Here is a 27,209-nt window from a genome sequence, read left to right on the forward strand (position 1 = left end):
ATTGATTTCTGCTCTAATCTTAATTATTTCTCTTCTAGTGCATGGCTTAGGCATCATTTGTTGCTTTTTCTCTAGTTCTTTAAGGTGTAGAGTTAGTTGGTGAATTTGGGATTTTTCTATTTTTTGGAGTGAGGCTTGGATGGCTATGTATTTCCCCCTTAGGACCGCTTTTGCAGTGTCCCATAGGTTTGGGACCGATGTGTTTTTGTTCTCATTGATTTCCATGAATTGTTTAAGTTCTTCTTTGATTTCCTGGTTAACCCAAACATTCTTGAGCAGAGTGGTCTTTAGCTTCCAAGTGTTTGAATTTCTGCCAAATTTTTTCTTGTGACTGAGTTCCAGTTTTAAAGCATTGTGGTCTGAGAATATGCAGGGAATAATCTCAATATTTTGCTATCGGTTGAGACCTAATTTGTGACCCAGTATGTGGTCCATTCTGGAGAAAGCTCCATGTGCGCTTGAGAAGAATGAGTATTCTCTGTTGTTTTCGGGTGGAATGTTCTGTAAATATCTATGAGGTCCATCTGGTCCAGTGTATCATTCAAAGCTCTTGTTTTCTTGTTGATTTTCTGCTTGGATGATCTGTCCATTGCTGAGAGTGGAGTATTGAAGTCTCCTACTATTAACATATTGTTATCAATATGACTATTTTGGTTAACAGTTGGCTTATGTAGATGGCTGCTCCCATGTTGGGGCCATAGATATTTACAATTGTTAGATCTTCCTGTTGGATAGACCCTTTAAGAATGATATAGTGTCCTTCTGTGTCTCTAATTACACACTTTAGTTTAAAATCTAATTTGTCTGATATAAGAATTGCTACCCCAGCTTTCTTTTGAGGTCCGCTGGCATGGAAGATGGATCTCCATCCCTTCAATTTCAGTCTGGATGTATCTTTAGGTTCAGAATTAGTCTCTTGTAGGCAGCATATGGATGGGTCCTGTCTTTTTATCTAATCTGCAACCCTGTGCCATTTTATGGGAGCATTTAGGCCATTCACATTGAGAGTGATTATTGAAAGATATGAATTAATTGTCATCATGTTGCCTGTGAAGATGTTGTTTTTATAGATTGTCCCTGTCAATTTCTGTTGTATATCACTCTTGGGGTCTTTCTCCTTTTATAGAACCCCCCTTAATATTTCTTGCAGGACTGGCTTAGTGGTCACATATTCTTTCAGTTTCTGCCAGTTGTGGAAGCTCTGCATCTCTCCATCCATTCTAAATGACAGCCTTGCTGGATAAAGTATTCTTGGCTGCATGTTCTTCTTGTTTAGTACCCTCAATATGTCTTGCCAGGCCTTTCTGGCTTGCCAGGTCTCTGTGGATAGGTCTGACATTATTCTGATGTTCCTCCCTCTGTACGTAAGGAAACTCTTCCGCCTAACTGCTCTTAAGATGGTTTCCTTGGTTCTAAGATTTGCAAGTTTTACTATTACATGCCGGGGTGTTGGCCTGTTTTCCTTGATCTTGGAAAGGGTCCTCTCTGCCTCTAGGACACGAATGTTTGTTTCATTCCCCAGATTAGGGAAGTTCTCAGCTACGATTTGCACAGATACATCTTCTAGTCCTCTCTCTCTCTCTCCACTCCCTCCGGGATTCCAATTATTCTGACATTGGAACGCTTCATGCTGTCACTTATATCTCTGATTCTATTTTCATGGATTCTGAATTGTTTTTCCCTGGCCTCCTCTCTTCCCTTTTTATCTATTATATTGTCTTCCAGGTCACTTATTCATTCTTCTGCCTCACTTACCCTAGCTGTTAGATTATCTAGATTGGATTGGATCTCATTGACAGCATTTTTAAGTTCTGCCAATTCAGCTTTCATTTCTGCCCTTAGAGACTCTATGTTGCCATTAATTGATTTCTCCATTCTAGCCACTGTCTTCACAATTGCTAACCTGAATTCCATCTCCTACATTTTGGTTATATCTGCATCCATTTGTAAATCTGCAGCATAAGTCATAATCTCTGAGTTTTCTATTTTGGGGGTTCCTCCTCCTAGTCATTCTGTTGATGGGTGTTTGAGGGAATGTATAGAGTCGAAATTATTGATCAGAACCCGAGCAAGGTGCACCTGTTTTCTTGGGACCTTAGGGTTGCTGGCCTCTTGTTTTCCCAGCCTGTCTTCTGGGGGAGGGGCCTGCCGTGCTGTTACTCAGGCAATTCTGTTTGGGCGGAGTTGCCTTGCCCCCCTGCAGTGGGGATGGGCTCAGCGGGAATCAGTTTTGGGGGCTTTTGTTCCCTGGCGGCTTTCCCCGGTGGCTTTCCACGTCTCTTCTGCGAGTCAGAGCAGAAGAGACCATTTCCAACCCTCTGCCTCAGAGCAGAGAGACCGCAGTCTGTTCTTCAATGAGCTCTCCAGGCCACACTGTCTCCGTTTCTGTCTATGCTGCATCCCGGGTTGTGCGCCCCTCCCCAGCGCTCCCAGTCCTGCCTCCAGGTCGGAGCACGTCTCTGCCCTTTGTGCTTCTAAAACTGCCAGCCGTCCCCAGTTCGCACACGAGACCCCGCCACTCTGGGTTTCCGCCCGGGGGGGCTGCCCTAAAGTCCTTTCCCAGCCGCTACCGCTACTGGTCTGTGCCTCATCCCCAGCGCGCGAGGCTGTCGCTCACCGGTGGTGTAGGATCCCCATAGCCAAGCACCCTCCCGCTGCCATTTATCCTCTGATATCTGCCTGCAGAATCATGGCTCCCCGCTTCCTACCTCGAAACCAACTGCCTGCGATATTCTGTTTGTAGAGATCCAGATCTTCTTACATCTCAGGCTGGTTTCGTGGGTGCTCAGAGTGGTCTGGTAGATACCCAGCTCAATTCCGGGGACCAGTTGAAATAGGGTCCCCTACTCCTCCACCATCTTTCCTTCTCCTCCTCCTTAAAAAGGATATTTTAAATCTTGAAATAGAACTACCTAATAAAGTAAGACAAAGGGGGAGGGGATGGTTTGAAATGTTTAAGTCTAAAAAGGAAATAATACTGCATATTATAATGGGTAGCCAATTAAGGATGAAGGCATTTATTTATTTATTTAAAAAGATTTTATTTATTTTAAAGAGAGAGAGAGACAGCATGAGTGGGAGGGACAGAGAGGGAGAGAGAGAGAGGGAATCTCAAGCAGACTCCACGCTGAGCAGGGAACCCAATGCGGGGCTTGATCCCAGGACTCTGAGATCATGACCTGAGCTGAAACAAGAGTCAGACACCTAACTGACTGCACCACCCAGGCACCCCAGGATGAATGCTTTTAGGAAGGACAACTAGGTAAGGAACCACAGAGGAAAGAAAGAAGGGATAGAAGAAGAGGGAATTAATGATCATAAAGGCTGTGATTTATGTTTATTTATTTATTTTTTAAAAAGATTTTATTTATTTGTCAGAGAGAGAGAGCACACACAAGCAGGGGAGCGGCAGGCAGAGGGAGAAGCAGGCTCCCCGCTGAGCAAGAAGCCCGATGTGGGACTCCATCCCAGGACCCTGGGATCATGACCTGAGCCGAAGGCAGATGATCAATGGACCAAGCCACCCAGGCGCCCCTGTGATTTATTTTTAAAGAAAGGAATGTGTATTGGCGTCACACTGCCTGGGTTTGTGTACTGGCTATACCACTTTCTGGCCATGGGGCAAGTTATAAGCACTCTCTGTGCCTTAGTTTCCTAGCCTCCCTACAGTACAGGGATAACAACAGCATAAACTTCATAGAGTTAATGAGGATTAAGAGAGTTAAAATATGTAAAGTACTCAGAACATTGCCTGTGATCCCTTCTTCCTTTCAGCTACTTGCATTTTTTGTCCCCACCTTCACTAAAGGATTGACAACAACAAAAAAGATGAAATTAGTGCTAATTTGTTTTACTTCTTGTCAATCACATGTGGCAAAGGTTTGATGAATTTCAATTTTAATAAGGCTTAAGGATTGCTCTAAGTCTTCACTTGACTACCTCATATTGTGTTCACATTATCAGTGTCCACCATTTCCATAAATAATTTAGACTGGGTTGCCTAACATTTTAGGAAAAAAAATATTTGAAGTAGAAAACTAACAGATGGGTAGAGCTATTTTGAATAAACACAAGGGGAAAAAGAATTCAAAAGCTGCTATACTTATGGCACAAATAAGAAATTCATATTAGATATCAAAATACAACACAAGACTATTATGCTTATGAATGGATTTCAAACACAATTAAAACCCTTAAATAAATACTATATTAAATATAAAAATAAAATACAGAAAAACTAAGCAGTTTTGCTAAAGCATGCAACAATACAAAACAAACAAACAAAAAAACCAAAGGATAAAAAGTTGAAATGACTTTTAATTACATATAGTCAGAACATTTTCAAACACATACAAAGAAAAAGAGAAGTTGAAGTCAAGCATTTGTTATGTTAAATAAGGAATATGTCAAAGAATAAGGAAGAAAACAGAACTGAAAGATTTAATACTATTCATTTTTCCTAAAATGTAATCTAGAATTAGGGAAAAAAAGTACTTATTTTTTTTAAATTTTTTATTGTTATGTTAATCACCATACATTACATCATTAGCTTTTGATGTAGTGTTCCAGGATTCATTGTTTGTGCGTAACACCCAGTGCTCCACGCAGAATGTGCCCTCTTTAATACCCATCACCAGGCTAACCCATCCCCCCACCCCCCTCCCCTCTAGAACCCTCAGTTTGTTTTTCAGAGTCCATCATCTCTCATGGTTCGTCAAAAAAGTACTTATTTTTAAAGAAGGAAACTATAAAACCTAAACTTTAAATATTCAGTTGACTTTTACTAAATAATGTAACCTTGATAAAAATTCAACTTAAATGGAAAATTAGAGAGTAAATGGTTCAAGAAAGAGGATCCTTACCAATGTATTCGTGATATTCAGTCAGTGGAAACACACCAGAGCTGTGTAAGGACCATGAAAAGCACTCTGGGCTCCCATTGTTTCAACGGTAGAAGGCAAAGTAGTTACCCTGGACAAGTTTTCATGAGTAGCCTGACTTTTCTTGGCTACGATACTTGCAAACATAATTATGATACCGATTTAAGAATACTCAAAGGAAAGGACTGCCTAATAGTCAGAATGTATTTGCAAGGCACAGATCTTGCTATGCTAATACAATAGCTTTGTATGAGATAACAGAGAATGGATAAAAGGAGCTGGGCAGATAACATTTATCTACATTTTAACAATGCTTTCAACCCTGTGCTGCATATCACCATGCTGAGAAATTAAGAGATGAACTGTATAAATGATGTAATAGAAATGAATTACTACTGGCTTATAGATTGGAAATATAGGATTATTACTCTTTCAGATGCAGAAATATATACATATACACATACAGATGTATCTCAGGGTTCAGTTTGTAGCTAGACTAATTATATGAAATAAAATAAATGCAGCTTATACGTTAATCATTTTCAGTTAATTTGGTAGCACTCAAGTATCTAGACAACATGTAAGAAAAAAATTTTGGAAGCAATCAACAACAAAGAATGAAATCAGTGTCATATAGGTTCTTTTACTAGTAGAATTCTTCTTCAACATTTGTGGTAATGATATTCCTATGACTTTTGAATGCACATAAAATTCAGTGAGCTTAGGTAAAGACTTGATAAATCCATTAGCAAATATTGATAGTATTTTGAAATTCCTTGTTTTCTTTTGAATTGCTGTAATTCTTTAGTGAAATAGCCTAATGGATGAGGTCTTATCTTAGAAAAGAGACATAACAAAGTTCAGTTACACTTTCAGTGAGGTTATTTAAAATCCAGCTGCAAACTTAAGTAATTTAAGTATGGATTTAAAAGAGCGAAGGGTAAACTGGTCATTCATTCATTCATTCCATAATTAAGAAACTGAGTAATTTTTATGTGCTAAGCATCCTGGATACTAAATCCTTCACAGTCCTAGAGTTTATACTCTTGTCAGGATGACAAACTTATAAAGATGCTAATTAAAACAGCTCTAATTAGAGGGATGTGCTTTTCAAACACTTCCCAGGGACTGAAATGAAAAAGGTTACTGTATATCACAGCCTAAGTGCAAGGTCAGTTTGACTTCCTGAATGTTTAAAGGAAAGAAATACTTTCTTTTTCTTTCTTTTTTTTTTCCTTAGGAAAGAAATACATTCAAAAGAATTGTAATATAATGTTAAAGCACCTGTAGTTAAGAAATTCTTAGTATCTTTTAAAATGTTTAGAAGTGATTTAATGAAAAAAAAGAGAGACTATTATAAATATCAATTACTGCTATATAAATGAGTTCCAAAGTATTTAAAAAGTTTGTCTTACTAGGGCAAGCATTCATATTATACATTTTTCATAATAATAAATCACCTAGCAATTTCAATATCTGTGGTTACCACATCAGTGCCATCCTTTTTCAACTGCTCATGACTCCAATTAAGATTTGAATTAATGGGATCAGACTAATAACTATTATAACATATATTCACCCTGTTGGTTGGTAATAAGTACCACACTTGTAATTTACAGTACCACAGTGTTTTGTAAGGGCTATTATGTTATTAATTAGTTACATTGATCAGAATACCACATAACATAGCAGTACTAAAATATTATAATTTGCTTAGGCTACTTTGCATCTAGTACTATATCTATTTTTTCTATGGGTGACCATAAACATCACTGAAATCAGATAGCTTGTTTCTACTAACAATGCCAAGATGTTCACTTCAGAAGGCCAAAAGAAGAGAATTCTACTGAGAATTCTTGCCACAGGAGTTCACTTGTTTTCTTACTATGCCATAAAATTAGTTGATCTAGGACAAAAGCATAAAGTCAGGACTTATCGGGGTCAAATAGGGTAAGAGCACTATCCATTTTACATATAAATTAGTCCACATTTAGTTTGAATCTACTTATTTGTAGGGTTCTGCCACCTAAATCTAGTTTTTGTTGTTGGGGGTGATTTTTCCTTGCTTTGGGGCTGTGGCTCTAACCCAATACTGCTTTTAAGCATTCTAAACTATCACACTCAAAGGTTTTAGGTTTAACAGGATCTCAGCCTCCACTGTAAGTTGGGAGTGCAATAATTTTTTTTTTCTGGTTGTCACAGTAAAAGATGTATTAAGATAAAAATTACAATTTTCAGATTTAGACAATAGCACTCAAAGCCAGTATTTTTGGAACACATTATCAGGCTTCAATTTCTTGAAAGCTCACAGAGGAAATAGTTACTCTGCTAATTAGCCAGTAAAGTGACATGATTGTCAGTCCAAATGGATCATCAACTTAACTCACTGAGAAAGATTTGCCTGGATCTTGCTTTAAGCACTGTATTTACAACAGTATATCTAAAGCCTCTGTGAAGGAAAAATGTAAAATATTCACTCACATAAATCAAAGCAAACTAAAGGGGAAATAAAAATTTGTTAGGGGAGATAAAAATGTATTAGACTTCTTTGTATAATATTTTTGGGTGGTGGCTTCAATGTTATTAACAGAAAATAATCCATAAAAATTCTGACATGAATTTCTTAATTTGAATTATGATAATTTCTGACGTTTCATATTTTACTATTCCCTTTCAACAGCTTTTTAAGGTATTGTTGATAAGGGGACTTCATTACTGCTAAAATATTTCAAAATGTACACATAAATTCAATCCATTTCTATTACTGATTTTGATAATTTGTTAACTTTATAGTTAAAAGTCAGAAGGAAACAAACCAGCACCAGCTCTACTTCATAATTTTACATCTTCCCAATATCCCCAAAATATATACTAGGATGCTTATAAACTAATCTATGCTAGCAAACATTAATTAGTATCTAAGACATTGAATATAGTGTGATATTATGTCAGAGTTTAGGTTCATGAAGTAGCATGAGGTATCCCCCGAGGCATTTGATTAGAATTTATGGTTTACCAGGGAAATGAAGACAATCATGCGAAATAGTGATTCCCCAACAGAATGACCGCTTTGAAACAAAAATGAACACATGCCTTTACCTTCCTCCTTTCTTCTCTTTGCTTCTTCTTCATTTCTTTCTTTTGCTTTCAATGCTTCATCAGCTTTTGCTGAAACAAAAACAATGAAATTTCTGTACTTATTTTATGTCTGTATCATAAAACATTGAAAATATTGGGGAAAGGGAAAAGAAGTTCACTGAATATTTTTTGTGACATAGAAGAAAAAACCAGAATGGTTGAAAATCTGTAATATAACTTTTACATTTATTCAGAATATTTAAAATATTTATTTAGAATCTCTGAAGCTTAGTTCAAGATAATCTCTGTATGAAAAAGAAGATGAAGTTAAGCAACATAAAATTTAAATGATGGTATATGAATTGGGAATAACTGTTGGTCATTAAAAGTCATCTGATTTTGTCAGTGCAATGCATCTATTTTAAACTTTGGATGAAAGTTCTTAAGCTACAATTCACATTTTAAATATAAGCAGCTTGCAATATCTTTGGAACAGTATCAAATTAGGTAGCATATTATTTTTTTTTTCATTGCATATCATAGTAGCAGTTCTTTATTCATGTTATGACAGCATTTGGTAAAAAGAATCTTTTTCCCTCTAGAAACCTCTTCCCTTATTACTTAATTATCTACTAGTTGCTCAACTGCAGGGGTTTTCAAACACTTTACTACAGATGTTAAAGAAGATTAAAAATATACAGCACAGTAACAAGGGACTATCAATATACTCTGTAAATTAATTAAATTTCTGTTCTAGCACATCATTTATTCCAAAGCATTAATGTCTCAAAGGAGCGATTCTCCTTTATTGCCAGCTCACTGCCTGATGAGTGAACTAAGTGAAAATAAGTCTCTAATAGCATTATAGTTGATGAAATATTAAGTTAAAAAAGTATTGCCTTGTCAAAAGAAAAAGAATCAAACTGTGCCAGCATTAAACTTTGGATGAGCCTTTATTATAATGATAACAGTAATGTAAACTGTGATTTAAAAAATAAACATGCTCTTCAGTTTTTTTGCTGCATATATTTTTCCTATGCAAAGTCAACATATTCTTTAGAAGTATGAAACCTGGCTTAAAAGGGGAATTAAAAAAAATACACACCACACATATAACTATTTTTCTTCAAAGTTTTATTTTTCTTCACCATCAATGTTGACACTTTCTTAAAATATAAAACTTATATAATAGTACCGTGAAGTGCTATATCCAATTACTAGACATCTGTTTCCATTTACAAGCTTTAATACATACTTAGACTGCATTTAAAGTCATGAAATATTAAAACTTGTATGCCACTCTGTATCATTGCAAGAATCTATTAAATTAGATAATAAAAACAAACCACCAGTAACTCTAAAGACTTTTACTTCATTTACACTTTATTCTCCCTGGTAGAAGGACAAGGATAATAGAAATTCCATTTAAATTCAATTTTGGTTATATGTGTAATTGTAGATATACCCCTTGAGTCATGTAAAATGCTCAGCTTATGTTTCTTTCAAATTATCCCGCTCCGATTCACATTCTACTCCTTACAACCATCTTCAATATGTATTAGCCGAGCTCATTAGACTGAAATTTAATAATGCAAACATCAGGTGGATTTCAAGAACCTCCATTAACAACGTAAGATGGATTGCTTATATATAGCTCTTGGGCCAACTGGGCACAATTTAAATTCAATAAACTACTCTGCCTAAATCTGATTTATCTATTTCACTATGCCAGTTTGTCCTTTCTTACTGATTTGTTACTATACATGGACAATTCATTGGAATATTGTTTTATATGTTTCTTTTTAAACTGCAAATGGCTCTTGTGCTGTGGTTAAATATTTTATGTAATGGAGCTTCATACTGTCAATCAAGATTTCTGTGTGTGTGTGTGTCGTGTGTGTGTATAAATAAAAAACACCTCTTTGAATTTTGTCAAAATAGCATAGATAATAATTAATTTAAAAAGCACACATTTGAAAATTTTATCAATAATCAACATGTTCTCTACAAAGAATCTGAATGAATTCACTCAAAGAAAATTCATTTATTCAAATTGAGTCATTAGGATAAATTCCTCATTGATTATTAAGGGAATCTGGAAGAAACTTTTTTCTTTCCAACCACTTTCTGATATTATTTAAATGTGAATAGGGAAGCATGTATAATCATTTATACATGGTTTGGTTTATCCTACATTTTTTTATATTCTCTAAAAAATGGCAATCCCACTTTACAGATGGGGATCCTGAATCTCATTAGATGTACCACAAAATTTGATATCAAAGAACACTACTGGTAAGTGGTAAGATGTATTCTTATGATTCATGATCATTCCCTTTGTACTTTACAGCAGGACCTACTATAAAGCACACCATTTACCATCTTCCACTAACCTTATATACAACTTCCAATCCCTTGGCTCTTCCAAATTCCCCCAGACTTGACAGTCCTCTCCAGTCTCTGCTTTCCTTCCCTACGCAACCTGAACCCCAAGACAACCATTTCAATTCCACACATATTAACACCCTCATTGCCCTGATTCCTTTGTTGTTTTGCCAAACTGCTATCAACACATTTAACCATTTTTTTCCTATTTTTGCTTCAGAGCCTCCCTACAAAACAGTATCTAAATGTTATTGGCTCTACGAAAAACCAATGATTTAGAAGTTAACATGGATCCTTCCATGTTGCTCATCTTTCATCAATATCCAGAGTTGGTTTCCATTCTCATTTCTCAGAATTTACTAAGCTTTCTCCACAAGTGCCAATAATCTCACATCAGCTTCCTTGACTCATATTTTTTCAGCCTCATTCCCATTTACCTCCAAACTTTTATGTTCATCAATCTTTACTTTTTCCTTGTATCAGAAAGCAAATCCATTTACTTGTGCTTTAGAACCTAAACCTTTCCATATCCTTTAGGATTTTTTTGTGTTTCTTAAGATTCAAACTCACTCTTTTTTTATTTTCAGACTATAAATACATTCAAAGTCTCACAAATCCTTACAATAATTACTCTTCCAACTAAGTTACTGCTTTCTCTTGTTCCTGTTAGAATTTTGTCCCCACAGCTTTTGCAAAATGGCCCCTAAAAATTCTATAATTGCCAAATCTACTGGTTATCTCAGTTTTATCCTTACACTCTCCCCTTTTTTGAAAAACTGCTAACCTTGGGCGCCTGGGTGGCTCAGTGGGTTAAGCATCTGCCTCCGGCTCAGGTCATGATCCCAGGGTCCGGGGATTGACTTCTCATCGGGTTCTCTGCTCAGCCGGGAGTCTGCTTCTTCCTCTGCCCTTCCCCTGCTCGTGCTCCCTCTCTCTCTCTCTCAAATAAATAAAATCTAAAAAAAAAAAAAAACCCAAAACGCTAACCAACCACATCTTTGTCAAAAATATTTGTCAACCTTTTTTGGCTGTGGTCTCTTTTGCCCACTTTTTTTTTTTTAAAGATTTTATTTATTTATTTGATAGAGGGAGACACAGCGAGAGAGGGAACACTAGCAGAAGTAGTGGGAGAGGGAGAAGCAGGCTTCCCGCTGAGCGGGGAGCCCAATATGGGACTCGATCCCAGGACCCTGGGACCATGACCTGAGCTGAAGGCAGACGCTTAACGACTGAGCCACCCAGGCGCCCCACTTTTTTTTTTTAAAGATTTTATTTATTTATTTGAGAGAGAGAATGAGATAGAGAGAGGGAGAGCATGAGAGGGGGGAGGGGCCGAGGGAGAAGCAGACTCCCCGCTGAGCATGGAGCCCGATGCGGGACTCGATTCCAGGACTCCAGGATCATGACCTGAGCCGAAGGCAGTCTCTTAACCAACTGAGCCACCCAGGTGCCCTCTTTTACCCACTTTTGACTTCTTGGAGTTCTGTTCTTAGGCAGTCTATATAAGGTTTAAATGTAATCCATATGTCTATCACATGTAGCTCCATTTCTGGCCCCTCTCCTGGTCATCAGAACTCTTTTTCCAATTACTTCCACATAGATACCTCCACATAGGTATTTCCAAAATCATGTCCATGATTGAACTCATAACCTTTCCCTTAAACCAGATCTTCTTCCCTTGGTATTTCCTGTTTTCTCTCAGGTTGGAAATCTTTGTGACACTCTTCTCCAAATCTTATCCTTATGCAGGACATCTAATTGGCCAGGTCAGCTTCTACTTCATACATTAGCTCTACAGTTCATCCAATCCTTTCCATTTTCATTGCCAATAATCACGTTCGGGGCCTTATGTCTTTTCACTCTGAATAAGAAGGGAGTTCCTATTTGATCTCTGTACTTTAAATCCTATTCCCTCCAATGAATCCTTTATATTACCAACAGAGCAAGGAATGTATTCCTTGTTTTGTATCCCTAGCAACAAGCAGAGCATCTAGAACATAGAGATGTTCAATAATTGTTAAGTGAATGAATGTACCATCCTAAAACACATATATGATCATGTTACTCCCTGCTAAAACTACCTCAGAAGGCACCCTGTTGCATATATATACAAATCCCATCTCCTATCTCCTTATCATACCATCTAGAGCCTTTCACTGTCTGATCTCTACATAACTTTCTAGCCGCCTCATCATTCACCACTCCCCTCCTTCACTGCCTCAGGGATACATGGCCTTGCTGGGCCACACTGCCTTTTGTTTATATTGTCATGCTTCTTGCTGGTGTGCCCACCTCACTTTCTTGCTGAGAAAATCTTATCAGAAAGTTTTAGAAATGTCACTCTCTGATCAATATCCCTTGTTTCCAAGTGGATCTGATTGTTCCCTCCTTTCTTCTTAGGCATTTTAATACCTTCCTTATGGAATGTACAATACCTTGTTCCTTCATTAGAGGAAAAAGCCAACTCCTTGAGAGGATGGCACATAGTAGGCGTGACAGAAATTGTTGGCGTTCTCTTCTTCTTAAGTCTTTAGCCAGCCTATATGTTCTAGTTTCTCCCTTGAAGTTCAGTGTGGCCATTCATTTACCTGAGTTCAAGCCAAGGAATGTGAGCATAAATAATGTGTATCATGTTTCCACACCCAGCCTATAAAAAGCTCCCAGGTAATCCTTCTCTCTTTATCCAAATGGCAGGACAGAGGACCCACAGAGCATGGACCCAAATAAGAAAGGAATCTGGGTTACTGAATTTCTGCAGAAAGTAGTGTTTTCCTAGGACTTGCATTACACTGTGATATGAGCAAAAAAGAAGTTTATATTGTCTTAAAGAAGTTGAAATTTTGGAGTTGCTTATTACAGCAGTTTGTGCACCTTGCCTAATACATAAAGTGTTTGATGAATGTTTCCTAAACAAATAATTAAAAGGATTTTGAAAGTCAACACAAATATGCTGTTCCTTCCAAAATGAAGTCTCCTTTCAGAAAAGAAATCCTCTATGGCTGTTCATTTGAATGCTGAAGATCAGAAAAGTAGCTGCAGAGGTGGTGTGGGGCTAAACAGAGAAATTATTGTTTGTGTAGTTAGCAGCATATTACCAGAATTTATTCTCATCTTTACTAATCTCATAAAAAAATCCACAGGGACATAGCTTTTTAGGTTATTGTAGCTGTTTGCTTAAGTTAGATTTTAAATGATTTGGGGAGGTAGTTTATATACCCTACGAGAGGAAATCAGTTGAATCAAGAATTGGAAAAGACTGACAGGGTATCTAACTCATCCCCTACTTTCAGAAGGGACTATATTAATATTCCCAGAGAAAATCTTTTTGTAAGGGTTTAACAACCTTCATTTGGAAGTTCTTTCCTATATGTAGCCCTATCTCTTGACACTGCACCATCATGAATAGACCAGAAATGTCAAGGAATTCTTAAAAAACAGAAAGCAGATGGGACCAGATCTATGGAAAAATGAATAGAAGAAATCACAGCCCAGTCATATTCAGAAGACTACAAAAACGTGGGAAAAGTTCCAGGGATGCTTTAATTTTAAAGTCAATGGGGATCAAACATAGGGGTAGGACTAAGGTAAGTGTCAAATGGGGAATTACGATTAAAGCAGCTGAACAACGGCAACGCCCCCTCAATGTGATGAGTGGGGGTATAGGTAGTATTTCACCACAGGTTAAAGCAGTGAGTGTAGGAGGTGCTAGGTCCAGTGAGGCAAGAGCCAGTTAACTACTAACCCCTATAAAAGGGATGACAAGTTACTAATATGTCATTACTAGCAACACATCTTGCCCCCAACACAATCAATGGACACTGGTTATAATGAGCTGAAATGGCAGGTACTGTCAAATATAAAGATGAACGGCCAACCTAGAATTACCAGACATTCGAGGAAAACCAATCCCTTGAGAGATAAAACAAGCAAAAACAATACAACCAACAATAACACTCTAAAAAAAACTAAGTAAAGGAATGAGAGTTAATAAAAGCAAACAAATTTTTTTTTGGAATCAGTGTACATAATATCCTTAAAGTGATCTGAGAAGATATTGATTGCATCTTGGAAATTAAATTAGAACTCCATACATAAACTGAAGCACAGAATGGATACAGCTAAAGACTAAATGAGTGTGTTAGAGATCTTACCAAGGAATTTTCCCTGAATGTAGTAGAAAAGAACAAAGAGATACACACATAAGAGAGAAGTTAAGAGATGACATCATCTTCATCATCAAGGTTAACATTTATTGAAGGCTTACTATGTGCCTTTGTGTTTATATGTGTGTGTGTGTATTTCACTTAATTCTCAAATTGACTATATCCTCATTTTACAGATCAGGAAACTGAAGCACAGAGAAGTAAAATAACAGGTCATAGAATTAGAAGCATAGAAGAAAGACCCATATGTTCCAACATCTATCTAAGAAGATATTGTGAAATACTATACAGCTATTAAAAGAATGAGATAGACTTGTATGTATGGAAAGATCTTCAAGACAGATATTAAGGAGAAATGGCCAGCTGAATAACAATATATAGCATGATTCCATTCACTAAAAATAAAATACATGAAAATATATGTAGATGCACAAAAGGAGACAGGAACTATGCATGAATAATTCCTTATTTCTTTGTCCAAGCTCCAATGTGGTAGAGCAGAGTTTCTACCCAAATCCAACAAATTCTTTACATTATTATATTATCTTTATTTTAAAAATACATATGTATTATTCCATTTACAAAGTCAAGAAAATTTGTCTCTCAAGATACTAAAGTTTTGTGATTTTTGTGATGCTCTACTATAAATTTTGGAGGTCAGAGAGAAATGTTTTAATGAATTGTAAATAAGACATCTAGCAAAATGGATACTTTTGCTTATTTCAGTTTTTTATAATTCTTAGTGCTTTTCACACTAACACCAAGAAAAGGACCAAGACACGAGGGCATTTCGTAGGCACCGCTGTGTCAAAATATTTAAGCAATGATTATAAAACAGGATAATCTGTAATCAGGACACTATTATTATATCCAGGATTGCCCATCCCGTCCTTCACATGTGTATGAACTTTATTGGATTAGTCATCAAAATACATTTAAGAAAATTTTCTGATATTCTTTCCTACTACATTTACTATGAATGGCACATGTCTATTCAGTTTAAATGTTGTCATATACTTTTTTAAAAAGTGTGAAGAAAAGAGATACAACATAAGCAATAAGGTGTCATTTCCCAAAGATTTTGGAGTATTTTATCTAGGTAAGTTATTACAATTCATATTTTATTGATAAAGAAATAAAGAGCCCAAGAAAGCTAAATAATTAGCCAGAGGTCAGAATAATGAAGATACAGAACCTGTGAATTCTAGTTCAATGCTTTTTAAAGCTTATTTCTTAGCTATTTATTCACTCGGAAGCAAACATTAAGCAAAATCAGAGAATAACAAATTGCTTCCATGAACAAGTTACTGTTTATGAAGAAACTTTTATCTGAAGATACTTTATTCAAAAATCACATGGAAAATCTGAAGAGGCCTCTTGCCTTATTATTACATGCGTATTGTTTTATATATTTAAGGTGGCATTAGATCATGTATCTAGAGAGCTTCTTGTCACAGTACTATGCTGAATCCCATAAGCCTTTGTGTCTGAAGGGAATTTCTGAGACTCTCTTTCCCCTACTGTTTTCCAAAATACAGGAGCTCATCTAAAGTAGTACAGTGTAATTCTGATTCCAAAGTATTACACTACCATTCTTCAAAAGTAACTGTGTCTCTGAAAAATACCACTACAGTAAATTATGGATCTAAGTGAGAAAATGCCCGAATAAAGGCATTACTAATTTTCATGCTATGTGTTTGTGAGAGCAACAATTAGCAAAGAGCAAAAGTGATATTTGCATTTAGGATTTAATTTCCTTTGAACTTTCACATTGAGGATTAAGGCAGTTTTTGCCTTAACCTAGAGAAGAAAAACCAAGTGATTGTGCAGTTTTAGCTCAGCTGTGCCAGGGTCTCTTTCAAGAATTTGATGAAAAGGAGAGAGTAATAGTAAGTGTCTGCTGGAAGAGGTAACAAAGGTGTAAATACTGAGTAAGTTTACCAAATCTAGCAGCCTTTCTGGTAGCAACCGTTACTATTTTGTGGTATTTTTAAGGCTTTAGCAAGAAAAGTGTCATTGTTAGTAGAGAAAACAACTTTTATTAAGAGTCTAAAACACATGTAGTGGTCTGTGGTATATGGGAAGAAATTTATAAAGATATATGACAAATGGCATAATTTTGGATCAAGGACGCTGTACATGCTTCAAAGTAGATAATTACAGATTCAACAACTTGGCTGATAAAATCATGAAAATCTTGAATTCAAGGAAGTTACTAGAAAAGCCTGATTTTTCTTTACATATTTAAAAACAGCAAACCCCAGAGATTTCTAAAGGCTAGATGTGAACTTGAAAATAACAATGAGAAAAAAATTTAGGGAATATTAAACTTTTATTAGATAAAAAACAGTTAAGGATGACTTTCAGAGAGAAAATATGTAATATGAAAAATGTAATGTTAAAAATCCTAATAGGCCATGATCTTTAAGGCTTTCTCACAGATTTTTGCTGGGTTTTACCTACAGTTTTTGTACTTCTCTAGATCTCTGCACAGTAGAAAACCTAAAAACTCACTAGTAACACTAACAAATTCATTTGTAAATTAACATATGAATGTGGCAGCTGCTTCTGCACAGATTCTATAAGGATGATCATAATATTAGCTTGCCCTGGTGCCTCTGCATCCTTCTTTGAGCACATGGCATAGAAATGAGATCTATTCACTGTAAGTTCTTATTCCTTACCAACTCATGCCATTAATAAATACTAGTAATACAAATGTACACCTAAAAATGTTTAATCACATGTAATGTTTGAAATGATTATTCTGAATCTACCTCAAACACCGTAAGGGTCAAGTCACTACAACCGAAAAACTATTTTATAGACATAAAATTGCAATTATTGCACAGACACTGCAAAAAGGGAAAAAAAGCCATTGTTCATTATTAATAAATGCTCTAAAATATTAATTTTTGCTAGATCACTTTATAAGCATTTTTTTCCATTAGTTCATCTGTTCATTCAAAATAGATTTATAAGAAAATATAAAACAGGTAACATAGAAAATTCTCCAGCAGAATACTGTACCCTAATCACCAAGCTAAGTGCTGAGGATTGAGAGATGAAGACTAGAAGGGGAAACATAAAAACAAACAAGCAAATATGTGTATACAGGTGCTTTGGCAGTAATGAAGGAAGAGGACATGGTCAGGGAAAGCTCTAGGAGAAAGTGATACTTGAGCTCCCTCTTGTAGAATAACTAAATGTTAGCCAGGAGGACGGGCCAATCACCTGGGTCATGAAGTCTCCATGAACAGTTATATTCTTTTATTTCATGGTTCAATCCAGTCCTCATGGGCCATGGAATAAACATTAGAAAGAGGAAAGCCAGGAGGTATGCTGTCATAGAATCCAAGGGACATTTAACCACGGACAGTGCTCAGTCCCCAAAGGGGACTGTCTACTACCAGGAAGACTCTATTCAAAATGACCACAAGTAAAGAATGAAGTTGCACTACAAATCATATGCAATGCAGTCAAATTTTCAGAAAATCATAAATGTCTAGAGCTATAAGGAACTTTAGAGATTCTCTGGCCTAGCATTATACATAGCGTGTTCCATGGAATACTAATTCTCCATGATTCTCCATTTAAACAAGTTCCACAGTGGAATAAGATTGGGTAACACAACACTGACTGAATCCTACCCCTCATGGAAAGTCACAATACTCACTGACAAATTTAAAGCTCTACAATATTCTGCAGTTAAAATCCTATTTAACTTAGTTTAGCCTGTGTTTCTCAACTTTATATTACCAAAGAACCATTCTTTTCTGATATAAATAAACAAAGACTATACTTTGGGAAGTGCTAATCTAGTCTAATGTTTTCACCAACTTATTTTAATTTTTTCCCTAACTCAGATTCTAAGAGGTATAAAGATATTTCATCATTTAATTTTTTACAAAACCCTCCCATTTGATAGTCAGAGACAGGAACCATTACTTCCAAAGCATAATTATTCTTTTTCTTAATTTGAGTATAGTTGACAGGCAATGTTACATTAGTTATGAGTGTACAACTTAGTGATTTGACAAGTTTATACATTATGCTATGTTTACAAGTATAGCTACCATCTGTCCCATTACATTGCTATAGCAATATGATTGACTGCATTCCTTATGCTCTGCTTTTTATTCCCCTGACTTACTCATTCCTTAACCGGAGGCCTGTTATCTCCCTCTCCCCCTCACCCATGTGACACAACCCTCCACCCCCCGCCCCTCTGGCAACCATCAGTTTGTTCTCTTCAATTATAGTTCTGATTCTGCCAAAGCATAGTTATTCTGAAGTCCAGAAGTGGTTTTGTATCATCTCATGCTTAAAGTTATTATACAACTCAGCAGACCATTTACATTTGTTTTTGCCAATTATTAAAACAACAGTAGTAAAAAAATGGTGGTGATGTTGAAAAATTGTTGATTCAATGTGAATGACAAATGGAAAACTACAAAATTATGTATCTTTTTAAAAAGATTTTATTTATTTATTTGACAGAGCGAGACACAGTGAGAGAAGGAATACAAGTAGGGGGAGCTGCAGAAGAAGAGGGAGAAGCAGGCTTCCTGCAGAGCAGGGAGCTCGATGCAGGGCTTGATCCCAGGACCCTGGGATCATGACCTGAGCCGAAGGCAGACGCTTAACGACTGAGCCACCCAGGCGCCCTTATATCTTTTAATTCTTTCCTTCTTTAAGCGCCAATGTGGGAGTATGTTTGGAACATATTGCATGATTTGGGTTTGTTTGCTTTACATAAAATTCCCTTTTTATACTCTGTAATAGTTCCCAAAGTAAAAGCTTTTTCTTTCACTATTTTATCCTATGCTATGTCTTCTGTATTTTCTCTTAACTCTTATACCCTTAAGTGGGCTTAAAGATTATCCAAACTTGCCAGGATTACTTTACATGCCCTTTCTTTTTGTTCTGTCAGAGAATTTTCTATGTCATTTATTAGAAAAGCTCTGATGATCAGTTTCACTGCTGAATAACATACTAAGTATGTCCAACAGATGTGCAGCTGTACCTAAAATATCTTAATGCTCTTCACTGGAATAGGTGTTTTTCTTCCCAGTCTTCCTCTGGAATCCGTGAGCATTCCAATGGCAAAGAAAGCATCAAATAGATCTAATTACAATTTAAGAGGAAAAAGTGGATAACTAACAGATTTTTAAAAAATTTGTGAAGTCCTATAGCCTTCTGGCCATGCTTGTATTTCTCTTCTCCAATTGTGTTGGTATCTGATGTTTATCCAATTTCCCATTCCGTAACCTGAATAAACTGCTTAGCCACAGTAATTAGGATGTCATTAACTAAAATCTAAGAATAAAGGGTGCCTGGGTGGCTCAGTTGGTTAAGCAACTGCCTTCGGCTCAGGTCATGATCCTGGAGTCCCGGGATCGAGTCCCGCATCGGGCTTCCTGCTCAGCAGGGAGTCTGCTTCTCCCTCTGACCCTCTTCCCTCTCATGCTTTCTATCTCTCATTCTCTCTCTCTCTCAAATAAATAAATAAAATCTTTAAAAAAAAATAAAATAAAATCTAAGAATAAAAGTTTAAAAAAATTGAAAACAATCCAATAAAAACAACATGGGGATACAGAACTGCTGTGATGTCTAGTCTCAAAAAAAAAAAAAGCAATACTAGATTTTTTTTTCTTTTTTACAGAATGCTGATATGGAAAATAAAAATAACTTCATCCTTCTGTGTTCCTTTGACTTATTGAACATCCATCAACTAGATGTCAGGTTGAAGTCAGCTGGCCACCATTATAACCCCCATTCCAAGAAAGATGTTTCAGCATTTTATAAAAACTCTGGGGTTTGGAGTTCCAGAATTATTATCTTTGAAAGGAATCATATTGTAGACTTCGCTAAGTGATTTGTAATGCTTATTCTTTTCAGTAACTTCAAACACACTATCAATACCATATTTTTATTTTTTAAATTTTATTGATTTATTTTTTTAAAGGTTTTATTTATTTAATTTGACAGAGAGAGGGAACACAAGCAGGGGGAGTGGGAGAAGGAGAAGCAGGCTTCCTGCTGAGCAGGGAGCCTGATGCGGGGCTCGATCCCAGGACTCTGGGATCATGACGTGAGTCGAAGGCAGATGCTTAACGACTGAACCACCCAGGCGTCCCTCAATATCATATTTTTAAAGAGTAACGAAAAAAGTAAGCAATCCTTAATTATATATGCCAGAAATCAAGGATGAGATGTAATAATTTTCTGTATAAAAAACATCATGCCATGTTTCTCTTCCTAATTTTTACTTTATTCTTACATTACAAAGGGTGTATCTTCTTTCAGAAATTAGAATTATATATTTTTATTATATCATTCATTTTTATGGCTTCAGTTCTTGAAGGGAAAACTAAAACCTATACAGGCCTACTATTTGTCACTGTGCTAAGTATTTTCAGATACAGCTATTTCATATAATCTTCAAAAAGTTTCAATGCAAATCAATAAATGTAATCATATCAATTAAAAGATAAAAAAATCACATGATCATCTCAATAGATGCAGAAAAAAGCATCTGACAAAATACAAGACCCTTTTATGTAAAAACACTTAACAGATTGGTATAGAAGGAACATACCTCAATATAGGAAAGGCCATATATGACATACCCACAGCTAATATACTCAATGGGGAAAAATTGAAAGAGTTTCCTCTGAGATCAGGAAAAGACAAGATGCTCATCATTTCTATTCAATTATAGTACAGGAAGTCCTAGCTAGAGAAATTAGGTAAGACAAAGAAATAAGAAGGTACCCAAATCAGGAAGGAAGAAATAAAACTGTCACCATGTGCTGACAATATGACCGTACACATAGAAAATTCCAAAGAGTCAATCAAAAAAACTGATGGAATTAATCAATGATTTCAGTAAAGTGGCAGGATACAAAATCAAATTATAGAAATCAGTAGCATTCCTTTACACTAATGACAAAGCATCAAAAAAATAAATAAAAAAATCATTCCATTCACAATGGCATCAAAACAATAAAATACTTAAGTATCAATTTAGCCAAGGGAATGAAAGATCTGTACAATCAAAACTACAAGACTTTGCTGAAAGAAACTGAAGACATAAACAAATGGAAAGACATCCCGTGTTGATGAAATAGAAGAATAAATATTGTTAAAATGGCCATACCACTAATAGCCATCTATAGATTTAATGCAATTCTCATCAAAATACCAAAGGCATTCTGCACAAAAGTAGAAGAAACAATCTGAAAATTTGTGGGGAACCACAAAAATCCCCAAATAGACAAAACAATCTTCAGAAAAAAAGAACAAAGCCAGAGAGGTATCACACTTTCTGATTTCAAACTATACTACAAAGCCATACTAATAAAAACAGCATGGTACTGGCACAAAAACAAACACATAGATCAATGGAACAGTTAACAGAGAGCCCAGAATGAAGTCCTATTGTATATGGTTAACTAGGATTTGACAAGGGAGCCAAGAACACCCAATGGGGGAAGGACAGTCTCTTCAACAAATGGTGCTGGGAAAACTGAAGAAACACAAGCAGAACAATAACACTGGACTTCTCAGAATGGCTAAAATTAACAAGTCAGGAAATGACAAATGTTGGTGGGGATGCGGAAAAAGGGGAACCCTCCTACACTGTTGGTGGGAATGCAAGCTAGTGCAACCACTCTGGAAAACAGTATGGAGGTTCCTCAAAAAGTTGAAAATAGAGCTACCATATGATCCAGCAATTGCGCTACTATTTACCCCAAAGATATAAATGTAGGGATCCGAAGGGGTACATACACCCCGATGTTTATAGCAGCAATGTCCACAATAGCCAAACTGTGGAAAGAGCCAAGATGTCCATCGACAGATGAATGGATAAAGAAGATGTGGTATGTGTGTGTGTGTACACACACACACACACACACACACACACACACACACACACACACACAATGGAATATTATGCAGCCATCAAAAGGAATGAGATCTTGCCATTTGCAACCGCTAAAGAAGAACTAAACGACGTGGATGGAACTGGAGGGTGTTATGCTGAGCGAAGTAAGTCAATCAGAGAAAGACATGTATCATATGACCTCACTGATATGAGGAATTCTTAATCTCAGGAAACAAACTGAAGGTTGCTGGAGTGGGGGTGGGGTGGGAGGGATGGGGTGGCTGGGTGATGGTCATTGGGGAGGGTGTATGCTATGGTGAGCGCTGTGAATTGTTCAAGACTGTTGAATCACAGATCTGTACCTCTGAAACAAATAATGCAATATATGTTAAGAAAAAAAAAAGAAGAAAATAGCAGGAGGGGAAGAATGAAGAGGGGTAAATCGGAGGAGGAGATGAACCATGAGAGATGATGGACTCTGAAAAACAAACTGAAGGTTCTGGGGGTGGGGATGGGTTAGGCTGGTGATGGGTAGTAAAGAGGGCACGATGTGCATGGAGCACTGGGTGTTATGCACAAACAATGAATCATGGAACACTACATCCCAAACTAATGATGTAATGTATGGTGATTAACATAATAAAAAATTTTAAGTAAATAAATAAATAAAAATAAAAATAATAATACTGGACTGCTATCTCAGAGCAAACACAAAAATTAACTTGACATAGATCAGTCTTGAATATAAGACCTGATACCCATAAAACCTTTAGAAGAAAACAGAGAAACTCATTGATATCAGTCTTGGCAATGATTTTTTAGACATGAGCCAAAACAACAAACAAAAGCAAAATTCAAAAAATGGAACTACATCAAATTCAAAAACTTCAGCATAGAAAATAATTAACAAAATGAAATGGGAGCCTATAGAATGGAAGAAGAGCTTTGTAAACCATATACCAGATAAGGGGTTAATATCCAAAATACATAAAGAACTAACACAACCTAATAAAACAAACAATATGATTTAAAAATGGGCCAAAGAACTAAAGGACATCAAATGGCCAACAGCACATGAAAAGATGCTCACTATCACTAATTATCAAGGAGATGCAAATAAAAACCACAATGAAATATTTACCTCATACCTGTTAGAATGGCTATCATTAAGAAGACAAGAGAAAACAAGCTCTGGCAAGGATGTGGTGAAAACGTAACCTCTATACACTCTTGGCGGGAATGTAAATTAATACAACCACTACAGAAAACAATATGGACATTCCTCAAAAAATTAAAAATATATCTACTATATAACACAGCAATTCCACTTCTGGCTGTATATCCAAGGAAATGAAAACAGTATTTAGACAAGATATAGGCACACCCATGTTTATTATAGAATTATTCACAACAGCCAAGATACAGAAACAACCCTGATGCCTATCAATGGATGAATGGGAAAAACCAGATGTGGTGTGTATACAGAATGGAATATTATTTAGCCACGAGAAAGGAGCCCATCCTGCCATTTGTAACAACATGTATGAGCCTATCATGCTAAGTGAGTTAAGTCAGACAGAGAAAGACAGGTAATATATGATATCACTTATATGTTAAATCTAAAAAAGTCAAACCTGTAAACAAAACAAAACAAAACCAGAGAATAAAATGGTGGATACCAGGGAATGGGGGTAGAAGGATAAGATTGATGGTGTATAAGTACACAAACTTTAAACCAGTAAAGAAGCCATAGAAATCTAATGCATAGTATAATGAAAACAGACAATGATATTATACTATAATGATGTAATGTGATGAGTATCACTTCAAGGGCAATCATATTACAATATATATATACATATCATAGTAACAGGCTGTATACCTTAAATTTATAAAATTTATCAAATAAAAAAAGTTTCAAAGAGGCTTAATAATTTGCTCAAGGTTACATAATAAATGAGCAAGTCAAGAATTATAACAGGGTCTGTCTGCTCTTCTCATTATGCTATAATGACTTTTTAAAAAACTGTGTGGAAATAACTTGTATAATACAAATCTAATTCTACCAGTGCTTCTTAATATAAAGGATAGTTAATTTTTTTAGTTAAAATTTAATTACCGAGTCAAAAAGTCATAAATGAAATGCTATTACAAAATAAGTATGAGATAGTAAATAATTTGGGGTGAAATTGCCATGCTATTAATAAAGATTGTGAAGTTGATTGTCTTCTTTCAGGAATATGAAATGTTCAATATTTAAGTACATGCCATGATTTTGGTTGCCTCAACTTGAGCAACTCATCATTTAAGTCTGAGGCCAATAGCTGGATTTCAGTGCTTTAACACATACATCTCTATACTAAAAATGCTAACACTTCTGATAAAATGCAGACTTCCACTGCTGGGTCCACAAATTTTTCCCAAAGGAGCTTTATGCCATGTCCTGATTTAATCCTGTTAAAAGTATGTTTTAAATGCACTTTTTATATACCACATTCTGATGGAGGGAGTAGTATCATTGCCCTACTAATTAGGATGTCCCTACTATGCTAAAGAACACTGCAAATACAATTCAAAATTAATAACTGCAGGCTTTGTTGGATGACAAACTGAAGCACCCTGGAGGTGTGACCTGGTTTTGGAACGATCTCTGAGATTTCTACTCCCCCAGATCTGTGAAAATTAGGCACATAATGAAACTGTTGCATTTACTCTCCAGGGTGAACTGTAAACTGGACCAATGTGTGACCTTTTATCAGCCTATTAATGAAGAGGCACGTTCTTTCTCTCATGTGATAGGTGAATTAAACAGTAACAGTGGTAGGTTCAGGTAGAAGAGATGAGGAATGAAAACTGAACCCCTTAAAAATCATAGTCATGATCTATACCAATGCTCAGGCAACTGAATTCAGTCCCAAATAGAAACAACTGAATATAAACAAGTTGAGAATCAAAGAAATAATAAACCAGATTTTTTCTGGATTAGAAATGATTAAGAATGTATGCATGAGACATACAAGAAATTTAAGATCTATGTAAGAAATTTCAAAAACATTTGTATTATAGGCACATTTTTACTAGTTAAGTCTCTGTCCTTCATTAATAAGGCACACTATGAAAACACGTAGGTTCTCAGCATTCTTCAAATTGTTTTGATGATGAAAAGAAATTTATACTTATATATTTTATAGGCAATAAAAAACAAATACATCAAACAGAAGAAATATATATATTCAGGAAAATATTCAGTACTCTTGAAATTTTTCTCTTATTTCAATTCTATATGGCAGTTTTCAAACAGGAGAAATACTTCCAACATCACAATACAAAATCAGAATCAAAGAAAATTATATAGTAAAGAACTATTACAGTCATTTTATCAGGATATGATGGTGAGAATTTGTCCTCCAAAACTGGAATTGTTTTTTTAAATATTTTTATTTATTTATTTGAGAGAGAGAGAATGAGAGAGAGAGATCACACAAGCAAGGAGAGGGTGCAGAGGGAGAGGGAGAAGCAGACTCCCTGCTAAGCAGGGAGCCTGACATGGGGCCCAATCCCAGGACCCTGGGATCATGACCTGAGCTGAAGGCAGATGCTTAACCAATTGAGCCATCCAGGTGCCCCTGGAATTTCTGTTTTTAAAAACAGATATTAGTAGTGATTTTCTAGGCCCAGTATTAATCCTTATCAATATTTATAATCTCTCTTTTGTTGTTATTTTCAAATAGGCCATGGTCCTCAAACTTCAGCAAGTATCAGCATCACATGAAAGCTTGTTAAACACAGATTCCTGGCCAAAGGTAGGTTGAGATTTTGTACTTTTAAAATCAACATAATTTTTATTTTGAAATTCAGAATTTAAATCCATTTTATCCTAATATGATTTTTTTTTTTTTTTGGTGGACTCATGAGTTACTTAGTAGGATGTTTTAAAATCTACAAACTATTTGGTGTTCTTTATTCATACTGAGGTCTAATTTAATTTCATTCTGATTAAAGAATGTAGTATAGGGGCGCCTGGGTGGCCCAGTCGTTAAGCGTCTGCCTTCGGCTCAGGTCATCATCCCAGAGTCCTGGGATGGAGCCCCACATCGGGCTCCCTGCTCGGGTGGGAGCCTGCTTCTCCCTCTCCCGCTCCCCCTGCTTGTGTTCCCTCTCTAGCTGTCTCTCTCTCTGTGTCAAGTAAACAAGTAAAATCTGTAAAAAAAAAAAAAAAAAGAATGTAGTATAAATGACAATTTTTGATATGTTTAGATTTGATTTATTAACTAGTATATGGTCAACTTCGTAAACGTTTAATCAATGCTTGAAAAGAATATATATTCCTTACATCTTGAGTTGAGGGTCTTGTATGTACTCACCAGACCAAATCTGTTAGCTTGTTTTTGCTTTAATATATCTCCCATCATGGTAACAGGATTCAAAGTTTATCCTTGCTATTATGTCAGTGTTTGCTTCCTATATTCTGAGATTATGCTATCAGATGCACACAAATCAGATGCAACCACCTGATGCAAATCAGATAAAGACAGAATGCTCTAAAGAAGGGACTTAACAGTTTCACGGTGTAAATACAGGAATAAAACAAATCAAAATAATCCATAAATGTAAAATATATTTTTACCAAGACTGAGGCATCTCGGGGTGGAGGGGGGGAATGGGGAGGAAGAGGTGCATGGTGGACTAGTATTCAACAAGCTACATTCTTAACGCAACTAAACTATTGTGCTGTTAAGTAAATTTGAAGAAGTGCTTGAGGAATCCCAGTTGCAAAATGTAGATAATAAAATCAATCTTTCTCTTCTTTTA

At 36.0% G+C, this 27,209-nt stretch overlaps 1 protein-coding gene across 1 annotated transcript in view; it reads right to left on the bottom strand.

Annotated features, from left to right (window-relative positions):
• The window catches only part of RSRC1 (arginine and serine rich coiled-coil 1), a 429,365-nt gene that overhangs the window by 74,859 nt on the left and 327,297 nt on the right, over positions 1 to 27,209 (bottom strand). The window contains exon 7 of the mRNA XM_088023061.1: positions 7,974 to 8,048. Within this exon, the coding sequence (XP_087879187.1) occupies positions 7,974 to 8,048 (75 nt within the window). The remainder of the gene's footprint in view (positions 1 to 7,973; positions 8,049 to 27,209) is intronic.

The sequence above is a fragment of the Eumetopias jubatus genome, unplaced genomic scaffold (assembly GCF_037043125.1).
Source record: "Eumetopias jubatus isolate StellerSeaLion01/CBP00866 unplaced genomic scaffold, mEumJub1_p1.0 scaffold_1, whole genome shotgun sequence".
Taxonomy (NCBI): domain Eukaryota; kingdom Metazoa; phylum Chordata; class Mammalia; order Carnivora; family Otariidae; genus Eumetopias; species Eumetopias jubatus.